A 20,412-nucleotide genomic window follows, 5' to 3' on the forward strand; every position below is an offset into this window, starting at 1 on the left:
TCCGATTATGCCAGTCACACTTTCATCTGAGTTTTAAGGTTTTGGGATACGATTTTTTTTTTTTTTTTTGAGGTGGAGAGAAAAAAAAAGTCTCTCCACCTACTCTATAATGTCAGTCCGTGAAAATCGTATCACATTCGGATGTCATATGAGTGCGGTCCGATTGAGTCCAATGACACCATAAAGTTGAAAGGAGGAGTGTCATCCAATTGTCAGAGGCAAATCGTGCATGCTGAAGATTTTTTCCTTGGACCACTCATCCAATGAAAAAAAAAAAAAAAAAAAAAAAAAAAATCGGACACATGCATAGCCACATAGAATAATATGGATGCAAGTGCGGTCTATCAAAACCACGGGTAGCACTTGTACGAGTCATTCGGTCATCTGCACAAACCCTACTGAATGTGAAAAAAATGCATGTATTTTCCACATAGTTCTTCTTGCCAACACTCTAGTATGTGCAGCAGATTTTCCTGCTGTAAATACTGAATGAGTGCACATACCTTTAGTTATAGTATTTGCATTTTTGACGCTGTGGTTTTTGTGTCTTATTAGTATGTCATGTTTTAAATTAAGCTGCTTTGTTTTGATACATCTGGTATTTGGCTTTGACAAAACTTTGCGGAAATGCGCACACGAACAGTAATTGCTGCGGTCTTGACGCTGAATACTTATGCAACATCAAACCCGCAGTGGCCATATGATACAGCATAGTGGATGGGATTTCAAGAAATCCCATGTCCACTATGCGCGCACAGACGCCCCCAGCTTACCTGCGGAGACAGACATGCGGCGCATCTGTCCAGACCGCAGCATGTCTATTTTTCTTGCGTAGATGCGAGCCTCTGCAAGATACATTTCACCCGTACAATATATTGGATGCAGTGAATTTGCACGGTTCAGTGAACACATGCGGATTCACCTGCGTTTAATAGACGGCAGCGATTTGGATGCAGCGGACATGTGCTGCGTCCAAAGCCTCATATACACTATATTTATATATATTTTTCTATGTTAAATTTTAAAAATTACAAATAAGAAAATGGGCCGATGTAAAAGTTTGGGGCACCCTGCGTTTTTAGAACCTAGTAGCACCCCCTTTTGCAAGTATCACAACTTGGAAACGCTTTTTGTTGCCAGCCAAGATTCTTTCAATTTTCTTAATTGAGGGTTTTTCTTCCATTCTTCCTAAGAAAATTCTTCCAGTTTTTAGAGACTCCTGGGTCATCTTGCATGCAGTATTATTTTGAGGTCTAGCTACACATTTCAAATGATGTTCAGATCAGGGTACTATGAGGGCCATTGTAAAACCTTCTGCTTTTGCTTTTTTCGGTAGTCTATTGTGGATTTTGACGTTTATTCAGGATCATTAATCATTTGTAGAAGTCATCCACTTTACAACTTCAGCTTTTTTACAGATGGTGTTATATTTGGATCAAGAATTTTTTGAAATTTCATTAAATCCATTCTTCCCTCTACCCGTGAAATGACCCCCCGTGCAACTGGCTGCAACACAACCCCAAAGCATGATTGATCCTCCCACATGCTTAACAGATGGCGAGATATTCTCTTCCTGAAATTATGTGCCCTTTTTCCCCCCACACATTCCTTTGATTATTGTGGCCATAGAGTTTTATTTTAACCTCATCGGTCCACAGGACGTGTTTCTAAAATGCATCAGTCTTGTTTAGATGTTCTTTTGCATACTTCTGACGCTAAATTTTATGGTGAAGACACGGGAGAGATTTTCTTCTGATGACTCTTCTGTGAGAGCCATATTTGTGCAGGTGTTTCTGAAGAGTAGAACAATGTACCACAACTTCAGAATCTGCTAAATTTTTCAGGAGGTCTTTTTCAGTCAAGCAGGGTTTCCGATTTGCCATTCTAGCAATCCTACGAGCAGCTCTCACTGAAATTTTGCTAGGTCTTCCAGACCTTCTCTTGACCTCCATTGTTCCTGTTAACGGCAATTTCTTAATTATATTTCGTACTGAAAAAAGGACAACTTGAAAAAACTGTGCCACCTTCTTATAGCCTTCTCCTGTAAGGGGGCCTCCAAAATGTTCATTTTCAGAATGCTAAGCAGCTGCTTAGAGAAACCCATGGTTGCTGTTTTTTGGGCCAAGGTTAGAGTAGGCTGGAATTTTATAAAGCTGGGAAATTTGCATCATCTGGCCTTTTCTAACGATGATCATGAACAAGCCATAAGGAACAGCCTAATTAAGGTCTGAAACCTTGTTCAAAATTATTTGAGCACATAAATCTCCAAGGGTGCCTAAATTTTTGCATCAGCCCATTTTCCTTTTTGCCTAAAATACAAAGGAAATGTGTCATCTTTAACTTTAGGCCTTTTAGAGATAATTTCATCTTCACCTTGCTTAACTGTTCACAATAACAGTAATTTTGACCAGGGATGCCCAAACTTTTACATGCCACTATAAAACTTTGTATACTCACAAGAGAAATTCAGATGTAGTAGATTATAATAACGCACCACAGGTCAATTTACACTGAGTAAAAAAGATGCTCAGAGGGCAGGAGATTTCTATAAATCCCATTCACATTGCTGGAACTATAAGATGCTGCATTTTTGAGCAGTGAAATATGCAGCGTCAAAAACGCAACAAAAACACATTGTGGGAACAGTGACTTCATAGTGGTAAATGTCTGAAGAGTTCAATTACTTATTTTAACTGCATGGTGGTTTGGAATCCCGAAGAGGTTAAAGGGAACCTGTCACCCAGGCGTTTTTAAGTGAAAGAGCCACCTTGTGCAGCACTAATGCTGCATTCTGTCAAAGTGGCTCTTTTATTTAGCGTCCCTTCCACTGCAGAAATAAGTGTTTTTAAAATTGGTCAGACATACCTGAAGTTTGACCGAGGGCAGTTCTTTCCTCCTCGGACACACACGCCTCACATCCATCAGTCATGTCCTCCTTTCGAATTTGGCGCCGCCTCCTCTGCATTCTTTCCTTTTCCTGGTGCCTGCGCTGTAATATTTTTTCTTAGGCATGCGCAGTTAGCGCTGCCCGTGCTCTGACATCACATCATATCCTTCCTATCGCGCCTGCGTGGACGCACGGCCCGAGATCCCGCCCCGCAGTGTGAATAAATCAGAAGAGACTGTGGAGGGAAATCTCTGGCCGCGCGTCCACGCAGGCGCGATAGGAAGGATATGATATGATAGTAGAGCAGGGAACAATGACAGCCGGCTTCAGCACCTGCCGCCGGGGAACAGCGCTTACTGTAGCGCTTCTTCCCCAGTGCTGATGCGTGACACACGGAGGACATCGTGTGTTCTCCGTGTGCGGGACGTTTTGCCACCCATGCTGACGGCAAAAAACGGACATGGCGTGTTTTGCCCATGGACACACGGTCCGTGGAAACACACTGACATGGGCACAGAGTACGTGAGTACGTGTCTCGGGTATGTGTGAAAACTGTCACCACACGTACCGGAGACACTGTTGTGTGAAACAGGCCTAATATAGTATTGCAGAATATGACACCAAGAGGATCTTTGATTGTAGCCACTGATTTTCAACATATGGTCATCTGAAAAACTTCTAAAAAATATCTGATTTGTTGTGAAAAAACAATAAAGTTTGTAAATACATGTTATAAAAGAAAGCTAGGAAAACAAGCAAAAGAATTCTTGTTGCTCTGGAAAACAAGTCAAGGGCAACACCCATATTTTTGCAGCACTACTGATTGATTTATAACTATAAACTGACAGCTACAGTTTCACAGGATAACATGCAACTCAAAGTGTTCCTTCAGACTGCATCTGTAGTTTAATAGTTAAAGATCACAATCAGCAGCACTACAAATTCTTTAGTATACTGTAGCTTTGGCCTACAGAAACTATGAAGAAACAGGTTTCTCCTTAGTTAACCCCTTCATGACCGGAGCTTTTTTTCAGTTTTGCGTTTTCCTTTTTCGCTACCCTTCTTCTCAGCGTCATAACTTTTATTTTTCTGTCATTATGGCCATGTGAGGGCTTTTTTTTTGCAGGACGAGTTGTACTTTTGAACGACACCATTGGTTTTACCATGTCAGGTACTAGAAAACAGGGGAAAAAAAATTCCAAGTGCTGTGAAATTCCAAAAAAAAGTGCAATCCCACACTTGTTTTTTGTTTGCCATTTTTACTTGGTTCACTAAATGTTAAAAATGACCTGCCATTATGATTCTCCAGGTCATTACGAGTTCATAGACACCAAACATGTCTAGGTTCTTTTTTATCTAGGAGGTGAAAAAAATATTCCAAACTTTGCTATAAAAAAAAAAAAAATTGCGTCATTTTCCGATACCCATAGCGTCTCCATTTTTCATGATCTCGGGTTGGGTGAGCCGGTGAGGGTTTATTTTTTTTTCCCCTCGCCAAGCTGATGTTTTAATGATACCATTTTGGTGCAGATACGACATGCAGCTGACATGTCCCGGGAAAGATGGGGGCTCAGCCCAGAGCCCACATCAAAGGAATGGAGTCCGACGTCTGTGTACTATTACACCTGACGTCGGAAAGGGGTTAACAGTGCTGTGGGCATTATGCAACTTTTTATACATATAATTGCCTTAAATTGTCTGTCATCCACTTCCATCTGGATGTCCCCGAATCCCACAATCCACTGTGCCGCACCGGAAGTACGCCGACTGCCATTTTGGAACACCCAAGTGATGCCGCTTGGATCCAGGATGCTGCTACGATTCCGACGGCCGCTGGGATCCCAGCTGTCGCTCCGATCCAGGTTGCCGCTACGATACCGAACGCCGCTGGATCCCAGCGGCCAGTCGGATCCAGGCCACCGCTGCGATCCCAGCTGCGCTCCCAGCTGCGCTCGGATCCAGGCCACCGCTGCGATCCCAACCGCCGCTGGGATCCCAGCTGCTGCTCGGATCCAGGCTGCCACTGCGATCCCGACCGCCGCTGGGATCCCAGCCGCCACTCAAATCCCAGCTGCCGCTTGGATCCAGGCCGCTGCTGCAATCACGAGGCTGTGAAAGGGGTGTCACGAGGTGCTATAACGAGAGGGGTGTAATGAAGGGGGTATACTGAGAGGGTGTAATGAGGGGGTATAATTAGAGGGTGTAATGAGGGGGGAGTAATGAGAGGGATGCCGCCGCCGGACCCCTACCAGGACCCACCACCTGACTACACGCGCCGGATCCCGCCGCTGCCTGCCCACCCACCTCCATGCAGTCACAGCCGGCAGGAAAGACCGCGGCTTGAGGCCTGTGCTGGAAATTGGGTGCGGCCACCCTCTGGTGGCGCCGTACACCATCTCCAACACAGGCCGCAAAAAAAACACCGTCTCTGCTGCCGGTTGTGACTGCACGGAAGTGGGTGGACCGCCACCCCCAGCACCACAAAGCTGCCCCCATCGTGATGTTACTGCCCTCCCGATGCGATAGCATTGGGCACACATCTAGTATAACAATAACTGTCAAACTAAAGTATTTAAAAAGTATTAATTATTATTGTTTTGCATACACAAATGAGCCACATTAAACATTAAAACCACCAACTAGTAATGTCACAATTCGGATGTTGGGTGACCTGGGACCAGAGGCTCCTTCCCTGTCCCTAACGCTAAGGGGCGCCCCTAGCTCGCCCTCTTTCCAGTGTTAAGTCTGAGGTGAAGATGCCGGGACCACGTACCTTGCCTTAACTCTTTAATCTGCCCTCCATTTGTACCCTTCCCCCACCCAGGAAAGAGGGGAGTAAAGGCCCTTTTACATTTAGCGATGCACCAGCGATCCGACCAGCGATCCGACCCGGTCAGGATCGCTGGTGCATCGCTAAATGATCGCTAGTGAGCTGTCACACAGGCAGATCTCACAGCGAAGCAGCAGCGATACAGCGCACGATACTCACCTTTCACACACAGCGATGAAGACGTCCTCCCGCCCGCCTCCACGCGTCGCTCGTCGTCACAGCAGGAAGCCCAGCAGGAAGCTGACGACGAGAAATGGAGCCGGACATTCTCGCTCGTTCAGCGATGGACAGCGGGGGAGCCGGTCGGAGGTAAGTATCACACATAGCGATATCGCTATAATGTCACAAAATCGGTGACGTTATAGCGATATCGCTATGTGTAAAACCCCCTTAATAGTGTACCGTAACACATCAACCAGACGAACAAGGTACGGTAATACGAACAGGGGTAACAGAAAATACCAGACGTACAAATATTCATTCACATATAGCAGAAGAATGCAAGTTGGAGAAGGAACGGGAATTATCAGACTTACTAAACCAAGCAATGGTCACAGATATACCCACCAAACACCTTCTCATACAACCACTAACAAAAGTTACTCCTACGAGGTGTGTCAGTCAGGACCCAGATTATATAGGGGATAGGAGTGGCTAACCATGGTCAGCTGAGAGACCAAGCTCCCAACATGGCCGATTAACCTGTAATGCCAAAAGAAAATTTACACCATTTAAAAAGAAGGTGAAGTGCGCCTTTTCAGAGCAGGAGTAGGAGCAATCAGACGCTGCGGTCTCCTGGCTCCTCTCTGTCACGGTAACCCAGTGACAAGTGAAGTGAATAACATCTCATGTCTAAGGGGTAAGGTTTCTCCTTGTGGAGAGTGACAGGCCAGCTCTGGCTTGTCATGGTAAGGAGGCTTATTTGCCGTGCAATGCTCCTCTGGGAAAATAATATGCAAATTGCCTCTTCAGAGAAAAAGAGGACTTGAACTCTATAGTGTCACCTGTAGGTAGTAGCGATCCTACAAGTCACCTCTCACCTAGCCAAATCAGTTCTCATACTTTGCACTGACGAGGGCCAATAGCTCGAAACACCGTGTTTGCAAATTAAGATTCTGATTTGGCTTTTATCCTAAGGGTACCGTTACACCTAGCGATGCACCAGCGATCCCGACCAGCGATATGACGCGGTCAGGATCGCTGGTGCATCGCTAGGTGGTCGCTAGTGAGCTGCCACACAGGCAGATCTCACTAGCGACATCGCTGGGGACGGGGATCGCTACTTACCTGTCAGACGAGGCGATCCTGCGTCCTCCCGCCCGGCTCCACGTGTCGCTCGTCGGCGCCACAGGAAGCGCCGCAGGAAGTGGCCGTCGAGGAACGGTCCAGCAGCTTCTCGCGCAATCAGTGATAACCAGCGGGGGAGCGGGTCGGAGGTAAGTATCACATGCAGCGATATCGCTAGCAATATCGCTGCTACGTCACAAAATCGGTGACTTTACAGCGATATTGCTAGCGATATCGCAGTGTGTAACGGGGGCTTAAGTCATATTACAAGACTCGTTAAAGGGTTGATTGTGACTTGTAGGATCGCTACTACCAACAGGTGGCGCTATAGAGTTCCAGTCCTCTTTTTCTCTGAAGAGGCAATTTGCATAACATCTCATGACAATTGATTGCACTATTTATGGGGTGGCATGTCTTGATCGCCTCTTATTGCAATCTTGCAGCAGCAAAAAACTGTAATTCTGTTTGTTTTTTTTCCTCAAAAAAATGTTTTTTTCTTTGTCACACCATTTACCGATCTGATTGACTTTATATTTTGATAGATCGGACATGAATCTGAATGCAGCGATATCAAATATGTATATTTTTTATTGTTTTATTTTCAATGGGGCAAAAGAGAATTTGAACTCTTATTTTTGTCATTTTTAAAAACTATTTTTCCCCTTTATTCAATAGTCCTTTTAAGAGACTTGAAGTTGCGATCGTCCAATTGCTTGTGCTACACATAACAGGGCTTCAGCAGTGCTAAGAATAGCAGAAATCACGATCTACTATGAATGCCAGCTGTGAGCCGGCATTCACAAAATTATCATAATGACAGGCACAGGGTCTTCTGTAGGACTCCGTCTGCTATGACAACCCATCGGCACCACCAATCACGTGACGGGGCGTCGAGTAGCGGGATTTATGACATTTTCGGCTGGCGTGTGTTAATTTCCACCGTCAGAGATTGACAGCGGGATTTATATGGTGAATTGCTGCGGGTGGAGCTTCGATCTACCTGCAGCTGTTAAAAGGACATGATGACTGATTAAATTAGCTTATGTGTGGTGAAAGATGAGAGCTCAGTGCCAGATCCCAAATCAAAGTCTGGGACACAAAATATTACGCAAATATACGCCATATGTTGTTAAGGGGTTAAAGGAGTTGTCCAGCATTATTTCATTTATTATGGCAGCATGCACTATTTTCTTCTAAGCCTTGGGTGAGACTCACCTATACAATTCTATAAGTAACCAAAACAAATCGGATCCTATACTGAACATCTGTATTGTGTCAGATTCTTACAGACGCATTTCCATAAATAACCTAACCATTCTTGAGTGTACATGTATGAAAGCGGATCGCACACAGACCTAAATTACGGGCACACGGATAACAATATAAATGAAAATCATCCAAGTTTTCAAGATGAAACTCGGACAATTTTTCATATACTCGTCTGACCCTGACCTAAAGCTGATTAGATGAGTGTGGGAAGCGAAAGCTAGCTTATCTGGCCTGAGCATAGAGACAAGTCGCACAAAATGTTGAAAGTTAAAGCTGCTTATAAAGGAAAGGTGTCCACCCATAAATTGCATATTTTTGTGTATGAGGCTATCTGGCCACAGGACACAAAATATGACCATGGAAGATGAGTTGTGCCTTACATCACATAGATCGCCTGGTAGGTGTGTATCGCTTACTTGGGGAAAAGATGGCACCAGGGTGTACTATGGGAAAAAGACAAATCAGGCAACGCAGTGTGATGCCCTGGACCAAGCCCTGTTGGGAAAGATTGCATTCCAAGATTAAAGGGAATCTGTGAGCAGGTTTTTGCTATGTAATCCGAGTTCAGCATGATGTAAGGGCAGAGTCCCTGATTGCAGGGATGTGTCACTTACTAGGCTGTGTGCTACACCCCCTCATGGCAGCAGCATAATGTGCCCTGCCACAATGTAAAACAAGATCAGAAATGGTTTGAGGAATGCGACTGCTTAAGATGTCGAATTGACCTTTAAATTCTATAGATCTCAATCCAGATGCACATTTCTGTTATATGCTGGAAAAACAAGACCAATCCACTGATGACCCAGCTTGCAATGTATACCATTCAAAATGTTAATGTTTTAATTCTTTTACAGTAGAACTTGGTGCAATATATAACATCTGATAAACAATTTGCACATTAACTATATATTTACATATATTAGTCAGCACAGCCACATTGAATATATATATATAATTTATCCACTGGATGGGTGATAAATGCTATATCCGCTGTTCAAAAAGGGGATCCTGGTCTTCTATACCCCCACCCCCAGCACTGCAGCTAGGAAGGGTTGGAATTAAGTGGGGGAATGGGAGACTTGGTTGCCGTATTTTGGAAAAGATTAGATATATTGAGCCTGTGAGTTAATTACTAATTAAGGGGTTTCCTGGGACTATTTGATTTTTTTTTCCTATGGGCATAGGAATTAACAGGCTAGTAGATGCTAACTACCTATCTGTTCTACCCAGCTCTGACTCTTCTTCCAGGCTGCTCTGTCGGTAGAGCATGTGTTAGGCACCGGAATTCTCCCTCTGCGGTCTCCCATTCAGCTTCGACTGCAGTGGGTGCTGCTCAGCAGATACATTGGTCTCAGCGTCTTGCTCAGACTCGTGCTGTGCGCTTTGTTACTGCTGGCTCTCCTTCAGCTATAGTAACTAGTAATAGGCAGCGGTGAACAGACGTTCCAGAGGCTGTCTGGGAATCACCCTACTGGGCATACTCATGAGGTGACGAGCTCTCATTGGTGGTCAGTCATTAGCTGCTCCGGATTGGTCCACGAGTAAGGTCCTGTCCAACTTGACTTAATCGCAGTCTATAAAAGGGTCTTTGGTTGGTGTTTGTGAGTAGATACGCTACCACTCTGTATGCTTGTGTGAGTATTTGGTTTCCCCCTGAGTTTTAGCCAGTTAGGGCTTTTTGTACCCGCTTGGCTTGGCATCTGTTTCCCACATGTGTGCGGTTAGCACAGTGGACGTACAGGTCAAGTTCCAGCCATAGAGCTGTGCTCCCCTGTGAAGTCTACAGGGTTTTCAGTTAGCGTCAGTTTTTGTATTTTTCTTGCGACTCAGCATCTGTGTCGGCCACGTTTGTGATTGGCACGGGTCACTTACAGAGCGAGCGCAACCCTTTAGTTCTACCTCTCTGTGAAGCTAACAGAGCTGAGCGTGGTGTGTTCTGTTCATACTGCGTGGAGATAACAGTCCTATTTAGGAGTTCGCTCGCTGTCTTGTTCACATTAGCTGCAGTTTTACATCTCTGCACGGTGCATCCAGAGTTGCGATCGCACTAAATAAAATAACTAAAGTGCGATCCGTCAACCCTAACAGCTGATTGACAGCCTCCGGCTCCCCGCAGTTATGCAGAATTGCTGGCAGGAGCAGTCTGTGACCGCTCTGAGCGGGCAGAGATCGGTGGAAGGCAGAACATACAGATAAGGCTAGTTTCACACTAGCGTTTATTCAACGCAGCGCACGGCGCCGCTAAGCCCCGCCCCCTGACGGCTTCCTGCCCGCCCCATCCGGTCATCGCCGCCTACTATCGCACATGGACACTTGCGATCTGCGCACCCTATCTTTAGCATAGGGTGCGCAGATCGTGCGCTAGTAGGATTTTGGCATGCGCTGCGCACTTTTGAAGGTGCGCCGTGCGCGCCGAAATGCAACATGCTGCGTTTGGTGCGCACCTTCAAGAGTGCGCAGCTCACGACAAAATCCTACTAGCGCACGGTCTGCGCACCCTATGCTAAAGATAGGGTGCACAGATCGCAAGCGTCCATGGGCGATAGTAGGCGGCGGGGCTTAGCGGCGCCGTGCGCTGCGTCGAATAAACGCTAGTTTGAAACTAGCCTAAGTTAGCAGCTACCTGCATGTTAGTTCGTAGGCCCATAGCAAAAAAAATAAATCAAATAATCCCAGATAACCTCTTTAATTCTGTACATGAAATAATGGAAAAGCAAAGCATATTCACAGTTCATTGCGGAATGGTAGCAAATGCAGCGGTCGATATAGAAAAATAAGAATGTATGTATGTACGTACATGATAACATAATCAATATAAAAGTACCTTGTTTAACCATTTCAAGCCTGGAATACAGTCCCTATTTATCTGTTCTTCTAACCAGGGTCGCATACGCATCCGTTCCACAGGCATGTTTCCAGGAATGAAAGCTGGAACCTGGAAGAAAACTTTTTTTTTTATTACTTATAATTACTACTATTATTATTATTACTAGACAATGAGTTGTTTAGTGCGAAAAAGGAAGTATTACTTTAAACATGGATAAAAAACAAAGATCACTCCAGCAGTAAACGTGATGGAAGCTGATGTGTCTTATTATGGCATGCCAGGACTGTTCTCCTCACTCTGGTCTGTGTATTTATAGAGCGTCTATCGCCTTTCATCACGGCTTTGATGAGTGGCTTACATTTACAACACAAGATGACTTACCGTATACTAAGAAGAAAGTGCACATTTAAACAGTATAGGAAATATCCAGAAAAAAAAAAAAAAAAAGACTTTTTTCGTAATTTTTCCAGTCTAAATCAGTAAAAAAATTAGGGTCATTTGGTTTAGAAAACCTATTTACATGTACCCTATTAATTAAGACAAAGGGCCGCCCCTGTTCAGAATACTAATCTCAAGGTCAGAGTGCTTGTAAGACACATCCAGGGGCATAACTAGAATAGCCAGGACTCCATTGCAAAGTTTTAAATACCGGTATGCCCCTTTCCTCCAAGTGACATCTTCCCTGAAGTAGGACCTGACGGGACATATAACATTTTTCGCCTATAGGTTTAAATATTCGGAAAAAGGAAAAACGTGTTTACTACTAATTAAAACTTCCCTGGTGGTGAAAACAAATGGATGCAATACTACTGATCTTCTAACTACAGTAGGGAGGTAACAGTTAACAAACTGCTCCTGTTAGTGTTTCTATGCAACATGTACATTGTACACAGCTCCACAATGTGTTAACACATCACTTCTGCATGCAGAGACAGTTCTGTTACCCAAACAGCAGACATCATGGCTGCCAACCATCCAGAAATTCAATCACAGTCCGTAAATATAGGGCTCTTTTTTTTGACGGTCCATAAAAATGAAAAAAAAATTAACGCGTCCATGATTTACTTGAAGCTGGAGAAACTTGTACAGATTATTTTGACCGTAATTATCATCATTTTACAGTTTTGAATGAATGAAGCTAATGTCTCCATATCAGAATTCTGGGCTGTAGACATGTATACCTTATAATCTTAAAGATTTTTGCAATGTGTCCATAAAAAATAGTGTCTTGATTTCTGGGTGGATCAGGAGTCACTTTTCGGGGGAAGGGGTTCAGTAGGGCCACCTAATGCGGCGGTCCGCAGTGTCTCCCCCAGCGGCTGCATTCTGCCGCCCCCCGGACTGGGAGTCAGCTGTTCTCTGTCAGCTGTCAAGCTGACAGCCGCCACAGAGAAAGCTGCAGCGCACCGTATCCCAGGAATCATTTGTATTCGTGTCTGTACAGACGCGAGTACAATTGAAGCTCTGACCACCGGGTCAGAGCGACACCAGTAGCATGATCAGGTCACATGATCATGCTGCTGACGTCACTCCCAGGCACCCAGAAGCATGAAGAGCATCAGTTGTAAGTGTGCTCCACTCTGGAGCTGAAGACACCGAAGATTAAAGGGGGGGGGATTGGAGTGGGGAGATTTGGAGTAAGGGGTGGAGGTACATAATGTGTGGGAGGATTTGGCATGGGGGGGTACATAATGTGAGGGAAGATTCTGAATTGGGATGGGGACGTTATTTAATGTGTGAGGGGATTTGGAATGGGGATGGGGAGACTTAATGTGTGTGGTGAGATTTGAGGACACAAAAAGAGGAGCATGCGTGTATGACTGCATGTATGAGGAAACAGTATGGGGGATGGGTGCAGACAGTATGGTGAGTGGGGGGATGGGTGCAGACAGTATGAGGAGCGAATGGGTGAATGTATGTGGACACAGCATGAGTAGCGATGGGGAAAATGTGTGGACACAGTATGGGGAGTGAGGGTGATGGGATGTGTACAGAGACAGTACGGGGAGTCAGGGGTATGTGTGAGCAGACAGTATAGAGAGTGATGGGGTAAATATGAGGAGACAATATGGTGAACAGGGGGATGCGAGAGGAGACAGTATGAGGAGGGAGGGGAATAGTGTGAGGTAAGAGTATGGTGGGAGAAGAGTGAGTGGGCACAGGATAGAGACTGAATAGTGGGGGCGTAGCTCGGGGGGGGGGGGGGGGACAGTGTAGGGGTACAGCCAGGAGGGGACAGTATACCAAGGAGGGGGGGGGGGAAGAGTATGATGAAAAGGTACAGTATAGAGAATGAGCCCTATAGGGAGGACACAGTGTGAGCGGACAGTACGAAAAAGTATCCCAGTCTGGAAAGGAGAAGTCAGTGTGAAGAGCATGTACCAAAAGAGGGACAATGTGGGGTCATATTTTGTGCAGACAATATAGTGAGAGGCAATTATTTATTCAGGGGCTCAGCGTACTGCAGATATTTTTATTCAGGAGCATTATAATGACACTTCTATCTTTAAGGGCATCATGTGGAGATTTGCTGCAGAAGACCGGAGAAGATAGAAGTCTGCAGAGATGGCTGTGGATGAGAAAACTCATCATGGGGTCTAGACAAGATGAAGAAAAGAAGAATGACTCCAGAGACAATGTCATCTATAAGGTACCTGGATGTGAAACTGACTTATTCTCATGTTTTTATTTGTTAGGAGCATTAAAGGGGTTCTCCAGGTTTGTGCCGAGTCTGCAGTCATTCTATGTGACTGCAGACTTTTGAATTCTCACAGTGCTCACTGAATGCTGTTAGAATTCTCTCGTGTTGGTAATTTACATACATGCAGGACATGCTGACTAGAAATGTGTGGCCTCACTCAATGAAAATGAACGAAGCGAGGCCGGGACGTGTAGTCGGAATGTGATCAAATGCTTGTGTTGACATGACTTGTCTACTCTTGCCACCGGTACGGGAGAATCCTAGGGCTGTGTGCCCACGTTGCTTTTTTTTTTTTTTTTTTTTTTTTAAGCGTTTTTGATGCGTCTTTCAGGGTCAAGCCGCATCAAAAACGCTTAAAAGAAGCATCCCATTCATTTTAATGCATTTTGGCCTTTTTGTTCCAATGGATGCGTTTTTTACCGCTAAGGAAACGCTTAGCGGTAAAAAACGCAGCATGTTCATTAATTTCCGCTCAGGTCTGCATTTTTGGCTATTTCCTATAGTCCAAAAGACGCACAGAAAAAAACGCATCAAAAATTGCGGCAAAAAAAACGCACGTTTTCTGGGAAGGAGACCCGTTTCCTGAGCGTTTAAAAACGCTAACGTGGGCACATAGCCTAAAAGTGTGCAGTGCATTCGTGTTTAGAATTCAGAAGCCTGCAATGTCAGGATTCAGCTCTGCAGGTTCCAGTAGCCATCACATGGACACTTCACTCATATGCGACTTTCATACTTATGGTCCTGTGACAACGAGCTTCTTTTCCTGCTTCTCTCAGTTTTTCACTGAACATGGAGAAGCATTAGGGATAGCAGCTAGTCGATATATGACTAAGTATGGAAATCACATGTGTGCTTGGAGGGGGGGGGGGGACGCTGAACCAAATTCTTGGCCCGGGTGCCAGAAAGCCTAGCGATACACCTCTGGTGACCAGTGACTTACAGCCAATCAGGTGCGGTCACACGGTGGTGGAGTGGGACTGGGAAACAGTAAGGATGTGTTCACATGCGGTGATTTTGCTGCATATTTTACACAGTCTATTTGGTGCATAAAGTTCACAGCGCTTTACAATACCACATAATCAGTGGGATTTATTTCCCACACGTATTTTGAGTCCTGCTGCATTTTCAGTGTTCACCTATTCAAATGAATGAGTGAAAAACACAAGTAAAAACTGTAGAAAAGCACAAAAATGCCTGACAAAATATATGTATTGTATTCCTATCACCACACTGGCTTTTGGTGCAGATAATAAAATGCTGCAAAAATGCCAAGTGTGAACCTGCCCTAAGGTTGCCTTCCCACATGCATGTGTAATACGTATCAGACTGCTATCCGATTTTTTTTTTTTTTAAAGTGTCACCTGTCCTTTCACACATCTGCGAAAATCACAGATCCGAGAAAAAAAAAATCAGAGCTGATATGATGTTGAGGATTAGGACATGCTGAAAAAAAAAAAAAAATCTGTTAGCTCACATTCACAGGGATGTGCGAATGCTCCAAACACTTAGAGACAGATACCCGCACACATCACAGCCAAAATCAATGGGGTCTCAGCAGGGCCTGGGCTGACTTTACTAATAATAGTAATGGGTCTAAAGCCACAGATTAGTAATTGTCTACATGTGCACTCATTTCTTAGGTGTGTAGTTTACATTAATTAAGAGTATTTATTTTCTACTGTGGAGATCTGACATTGAACCTTGGATTTCAGTTTATGTGCAGACAAGCCTCTGACAGTAATGTATTGAAGCTGGACTTCAGTTTCAGGGCCAACAATGTGACACAAGGTATTCACTAAAGTTACATCGTTAAAATGGTACACGTACCATCATTTCTAAGAACTAAAAAGGTGCTGTGCCCACATGGGAAACAGGCGCTGTTCTCCATATGAGCCCAAAGTCAGTGACCCAGAATGGTAAGGCGTTAAAGATCAAACAAGGATAACTGGAAAACACAAAGAGTGTGTAAATGCTTACGCAGTTCCTCAAGGAGCTCATAGCAAAAAGCAAGCAAGATTTTGCACAACTTCCAAAACTTTAATTTTACCATAACCCTGTAAAGTACTGTTGATATTCACAACAACCACCAATGTCAATATGAGAATGGCTTGAACTAATCTTTTAACAGGTAGTAACATTAAATACTCAGGACGCGTGAACATGCCATACTTAAGCAATATTAAAAGCATGCATCACCAGCAAATGACATTTATTATTATTTAAAGGTGTTGACCATAGCAGACACTCATGATGTATTCACAGGATATATCATAAATGTTTCATATACAGTTGTAAGGTGCATGAGCTGTAGCTATAGGCGAGGGTCTGCTGTGTTCCCACACCCTGGCACCCTACAAATAAATTGGATCTCGATTCTCCTGTGCTATGTGTGTGGTATGTAACACTCACATTTTGGTCGCAGGCCTCTGCTATCTCCGTTCTTCAACTTCAGGAATCGCCGCATACATTAAGGGACATCAAATTAGTTTTATAATAAAGAAGTTTACTTAACTGTCCATTTTCATCATATTGAAACATGCAGTATTGGGCACAAACATTTCCATTTTCAAAGTCCATAGCACAGCATGTGCTGATGTCCGCTCGCAGTGAGCCATCCCTTTCCTCCCTGGCATCTCTGAATCCTGGGATACTCAGTCCAGCTCTGCAGCTTCCATGAGTCCCATCCCAACTTCCTCTCCTAGGAATACATAGAGGCACACTTCTCAGTTCCTCAGTTGGACCATAGGCCCTGGACGATCCAGTAATGTCCGTTCCGAGTTTATGGCTCACGTTCTCTTGCTGCTGAGCAGCCCTTGCTCCTGGTGCCCTCAGACCTCCAACAACTCTCCATATAATCTCCTACTCTCACTCCACTAACCAGGAAGTGTTCCTGAACAAATCAACTGTTTCTATCCTAAACCTGTCTACTTCTTGTGCCCACCACTGCACTAGATCCAATCCAATTTTATAGCTAAATATTAACCTATGTCCTAACCTTATCCTTTCCCTATATCTAATACATTTATCAGAATACATTGAGTCATCCACACATAGCAATACATTAATTGTGCACCTTGGTGCCTATAAGATTCTAGGCAATGTAAAACACTTTTTTGTATAATCAGGTTATAATCTTTTTTCTAATCAAGGGAGAAGCACATAACCGTCCCAGTCAGCCTCTTACACAGTCATGGCCAAAAGTGTTGGCACCCTTGAAATTGTTCCAGAAAATGAAGTATGTCTCCCATAAAATTATTGCAATTACACGTTTATCTCCTGTGTGTGTATTGTAACAACACAAAAAAAACACAGAAAAAAGGCAATTGGACATAATTTCACACAAACACCCCCCCACCAAAAAAAAAAAAAAAAAATGGACTGGACAAAATTGTTGGCAACATCAACTTTTGGAATAAATAACTGCAATCAATCACTTCCTATAACCATCAACAAGGTTCTTACACCTATGAACTGAAATTTTGGAGCACTCTTCTTTTGCAAACTGCTTCAGGTCTCTCATATTTGAAGAGTGCCTTCTCCATACAGGGATTTTAAGATCTCTACACGGGTTTTCACTGGGATTTAGATCCGGACTCATTGCTGGCCACTTCAAAACTATGCAGCATGTCATGACTATGTTGACGGGTGTCCCGGAATCAGGGACTCCTTACCTGTCCCTAACGCTAGCGGTGCCCTAGCTCAACCTGTTCCCTGGATTATTTCTGATGGTGAAGATGCCAGGGCCACGTACCTTGTCTTAGCTCCTCAATCCGCCCTCAGTCTGTACCCTTCCCACACCCAGGGAAGAGGGGAGTAGGAGTAGCATTATACAGTAGAACACCAACCAGACTAACAAGGTAATACAAATAGGGGTAACGAAAACTGCCAAATATACTCACACATATAACAGAGGAATGCATGGAGGAGTGGAGGATGAGGTTAAACCAAAGTAGGAGAAGAAAGGGAATTACACTCAAAACCAATCAACAGTCACAGATAAACCCACCAAACGCCTTCTCCTATAACAATTAACAACCACCTCCAGCCATGCAGCATAAGCTCTCTCTGACAATGAGTGCTAGCCAGGGCCTAGTTTATATAGGAGATTGGAGGGGCTAAGAATGCATAGCTTAAAGCCTAAACGCTGAGAGAGCTCTCAACAGAGCAGATTAATCCCTGCACTGCCAAAAGAAATTTACACCGTTTATAATAAGAAGGTGAAGTGCTTCTAATCAGTGCAGGCGTAGGAGAAATCAACCGCTGCCGTCTTCTGGCTCCTCTCTTTCACGGTAAACCTGTGACAAGTGCTTTGTTTCCATCCATTTCTGGGTGCTTCTTGGAGTATGTTTGGGGTCATTGTCCTGCTGGAAGACCCATGACCTAGGAAGCAAACCCACCTTTCTGACACTTGTCACTACATTGCGACCAAAAATCATTTGGTAGTGTTCAGATTTCATGATACCTTGCGCACAGTCAAGGCACCAGTGCCAGAGGCAGCAAAACAACCCCAAACCATCTTTGAACCTTCATCATATTTGACTGCAGGTACTGTGTTCTTTTCTTTGCAGGCCTCATTCTATTTTCGGTAATCAGTAGAATGTGCTTTACCAAAAAGGTCTATCTTGGTCTCCTCTGTCCACAAAACGCTTTCCCTGAGTGATTTTGGCTTAGTCACATACATTTTGGCAATCTGCAGTCTAGCTTTTTTAGGTCTCTGTGTCAGCAGTGGTGTCCTCCTGGGTTTCCTGCCATAGCGTTTCATTTCATTCAAATGTCGATTGATAGTTCGCACTAACACTGATGCACCCAGAGCCTTGCAGGACAGCTTGAATTTCTTTGGAACTTGATTGAGTCAGCTTATTTACCATCCGGACTACCCTGTGTTACAACCTTTCATCAATTTTTCTTTGCCGTCCACATCTATGGAGATTAGTTACAATGCCATGGGTTGTAAACTTCTTGATTATGTTGCACACCGTAGGCAAAAGAACAAAGATTTCTGGAGATGGACTTGCACACAGCCTAGAGAGTATCCCACATAAAGTAAATTAAAACAAAACCTTTAATGCACCATTAAAAGGACATAACAATGCGATTCTGGTAATTATGTGCACTGTGGCAGTTTCTGTTTCATGCGTCCTGTATTTTGGAATATAGGAGGAGGCTGCATTAACCTTTTTATGATACCATTCACACTTTGGACGCATGAAATATATTAGAAACAATGGGGAATATGGCCGTTTCCTTGCATGTGTCCTGCATTTTGGAAAACAGGAGATTAATATCGGTAGCAGCTGATGGACTGCAGGGGGTTAATATCAGTAGCAGCTGTATTTATTGCCCTAGGGTACCATTCACACTCTGAGCGCAATAAATGCGATTTTGGAAATTATGTGCACTGTGGCAGTTTGTTTCACGCGTCCTTTATTTTGGAACATAGGAGGAGGCTGCATTAACCTGTTTATGATACCATTCACACTTTGGACGCATTAAAATATGATATTGGAAACAATGGGTAATATGGCCGTTTCCTTGCATGCGGCCTGCATTTTGGAAAACAGGTTAATATCGGTGGCAGCTGGCGGAATGCAGGGGGTTAATATCAGTAGCAGTTTGGGACCTGATGTTAGATTCCGGGGGGTGGAGCTTACTAATAATGGAGTCTTTATTAAGAGTCCATGTGCTTTCCCCTCCAGGACTCCACTTGGTAGTGACAGGGACAGTCACACTAGCTTGTTAGGCACCTCGCCACCGCAGGGCCTGTGGACTTAACGGATAACACTAATTCTATATATTCTTTCCTACTGCTTTTTATCTATTTGACTCCCCTCATGAATCACCACCATTGGGGAAGAAACGCATAGGGAGCTTTTCTGTATATTTTTCCCCTTATCAGTGGGGGTGTCCACTACAGGATCCACTTGGGGCCTGTCCTTGTTAGGACAGGTGTAACGCTGGGGCACGACAAGGAGTGTAGGGGAACACTTTACACTAACACTGGTTTTCCCATGTCTCGGCTCCCCATGAGTGGATCGTCTCACCAGCAGGATACGCCCTGATGCTGGAATGCTATATCTAATACCAATGGTGAGACCAAACCATTTTTTATTGAGCACTGGTTCATATGAGCACTTTTTTGTAATGTTTTTGTGTGTTATGTCATTTTAATGGTTCATTAAAGGTTATGTTTTAATTTACTTTATGTGGGATACTCTCTAGGCTGTGTGCAACATTTAACCCGAGGGTTTTTTGGAATAGTGTCAAAAAGCTCACACTATAGCTGAGTGCGCTGGAGATGGACTTGTAACTACAGATGAGCGAATTTGTTCGGATTTGGTTCCGAATAAGATCAGAAATGAATATTGTTTTTGCAATATTGGTAGAACACAGCCGAATGTCATTAGAGTTAATGGGAGTAGAAATTACCGAATATGTTTGGGATCGATCATAAGATATACATTCAACACGGATTGTGTTCGACTATGGCCACAATATGTCAAAATCAGATTATCAGATTCGGGGCCAAAATCTGAACAAATTCGCTCATCTCTACTTGTGACCTCTAGATTGCTGATATTGTTAAACAATTTTGGTTCTCAAGTCCTTCAACA

At 44.1% G+C, this 20,412-nt stretch overlaps 1 protein-coding gene across 4 annotated transcripts in view; it reads right to left on the bottom strand.

The window, feature by feature from the left end:
- The window catches only part of IRF2 (interferon regulatory factor 2), a 102,595-nt gene that overhangs the window by 39,016 nt on the left and 43,167 nt on the right, over positions 1-20,412 (bottom strand). For 3 of the 4 annotated variants that reach the window (XM_073578300.1, XM_073578282.1, XM_073578292.1), the window contains exon 2: positions 11,098-11,208. The exons of the other annotated variant lie outside the window; for it this stretch is intronic. In XM_073578300.1, coding sequence (XP_073434401.1) covers positions 11,098-11,184 — 87 coding nt within the window. In that variant the 5' untranslated portion in view covers positions 11,185-11,208. The remainder of the gene's footprint in view (positions 1-11,097; positions 11,209-20,412) is intronic. 4 annotated transcript variants of the gene reach the window in all.

Source organism: Dendrobates tinctorius, unplaced genomic scaffold (assembly GCF_039654945.1).
Source record: "Dendrobates tinctorius isolate UK_male_01 unplaced genomic scaffold, ASM3965494v1 ptg000008l, whole genome shotgun sequence".
In the NCBI taxonomy this organism is placed as follows: domain Eukaryota; kingdom Metazoa; phylum Chordata; class Amphibia; order Anura; family Dendrobatidae; genus Dendrobates; species Dendrobates tinctorius.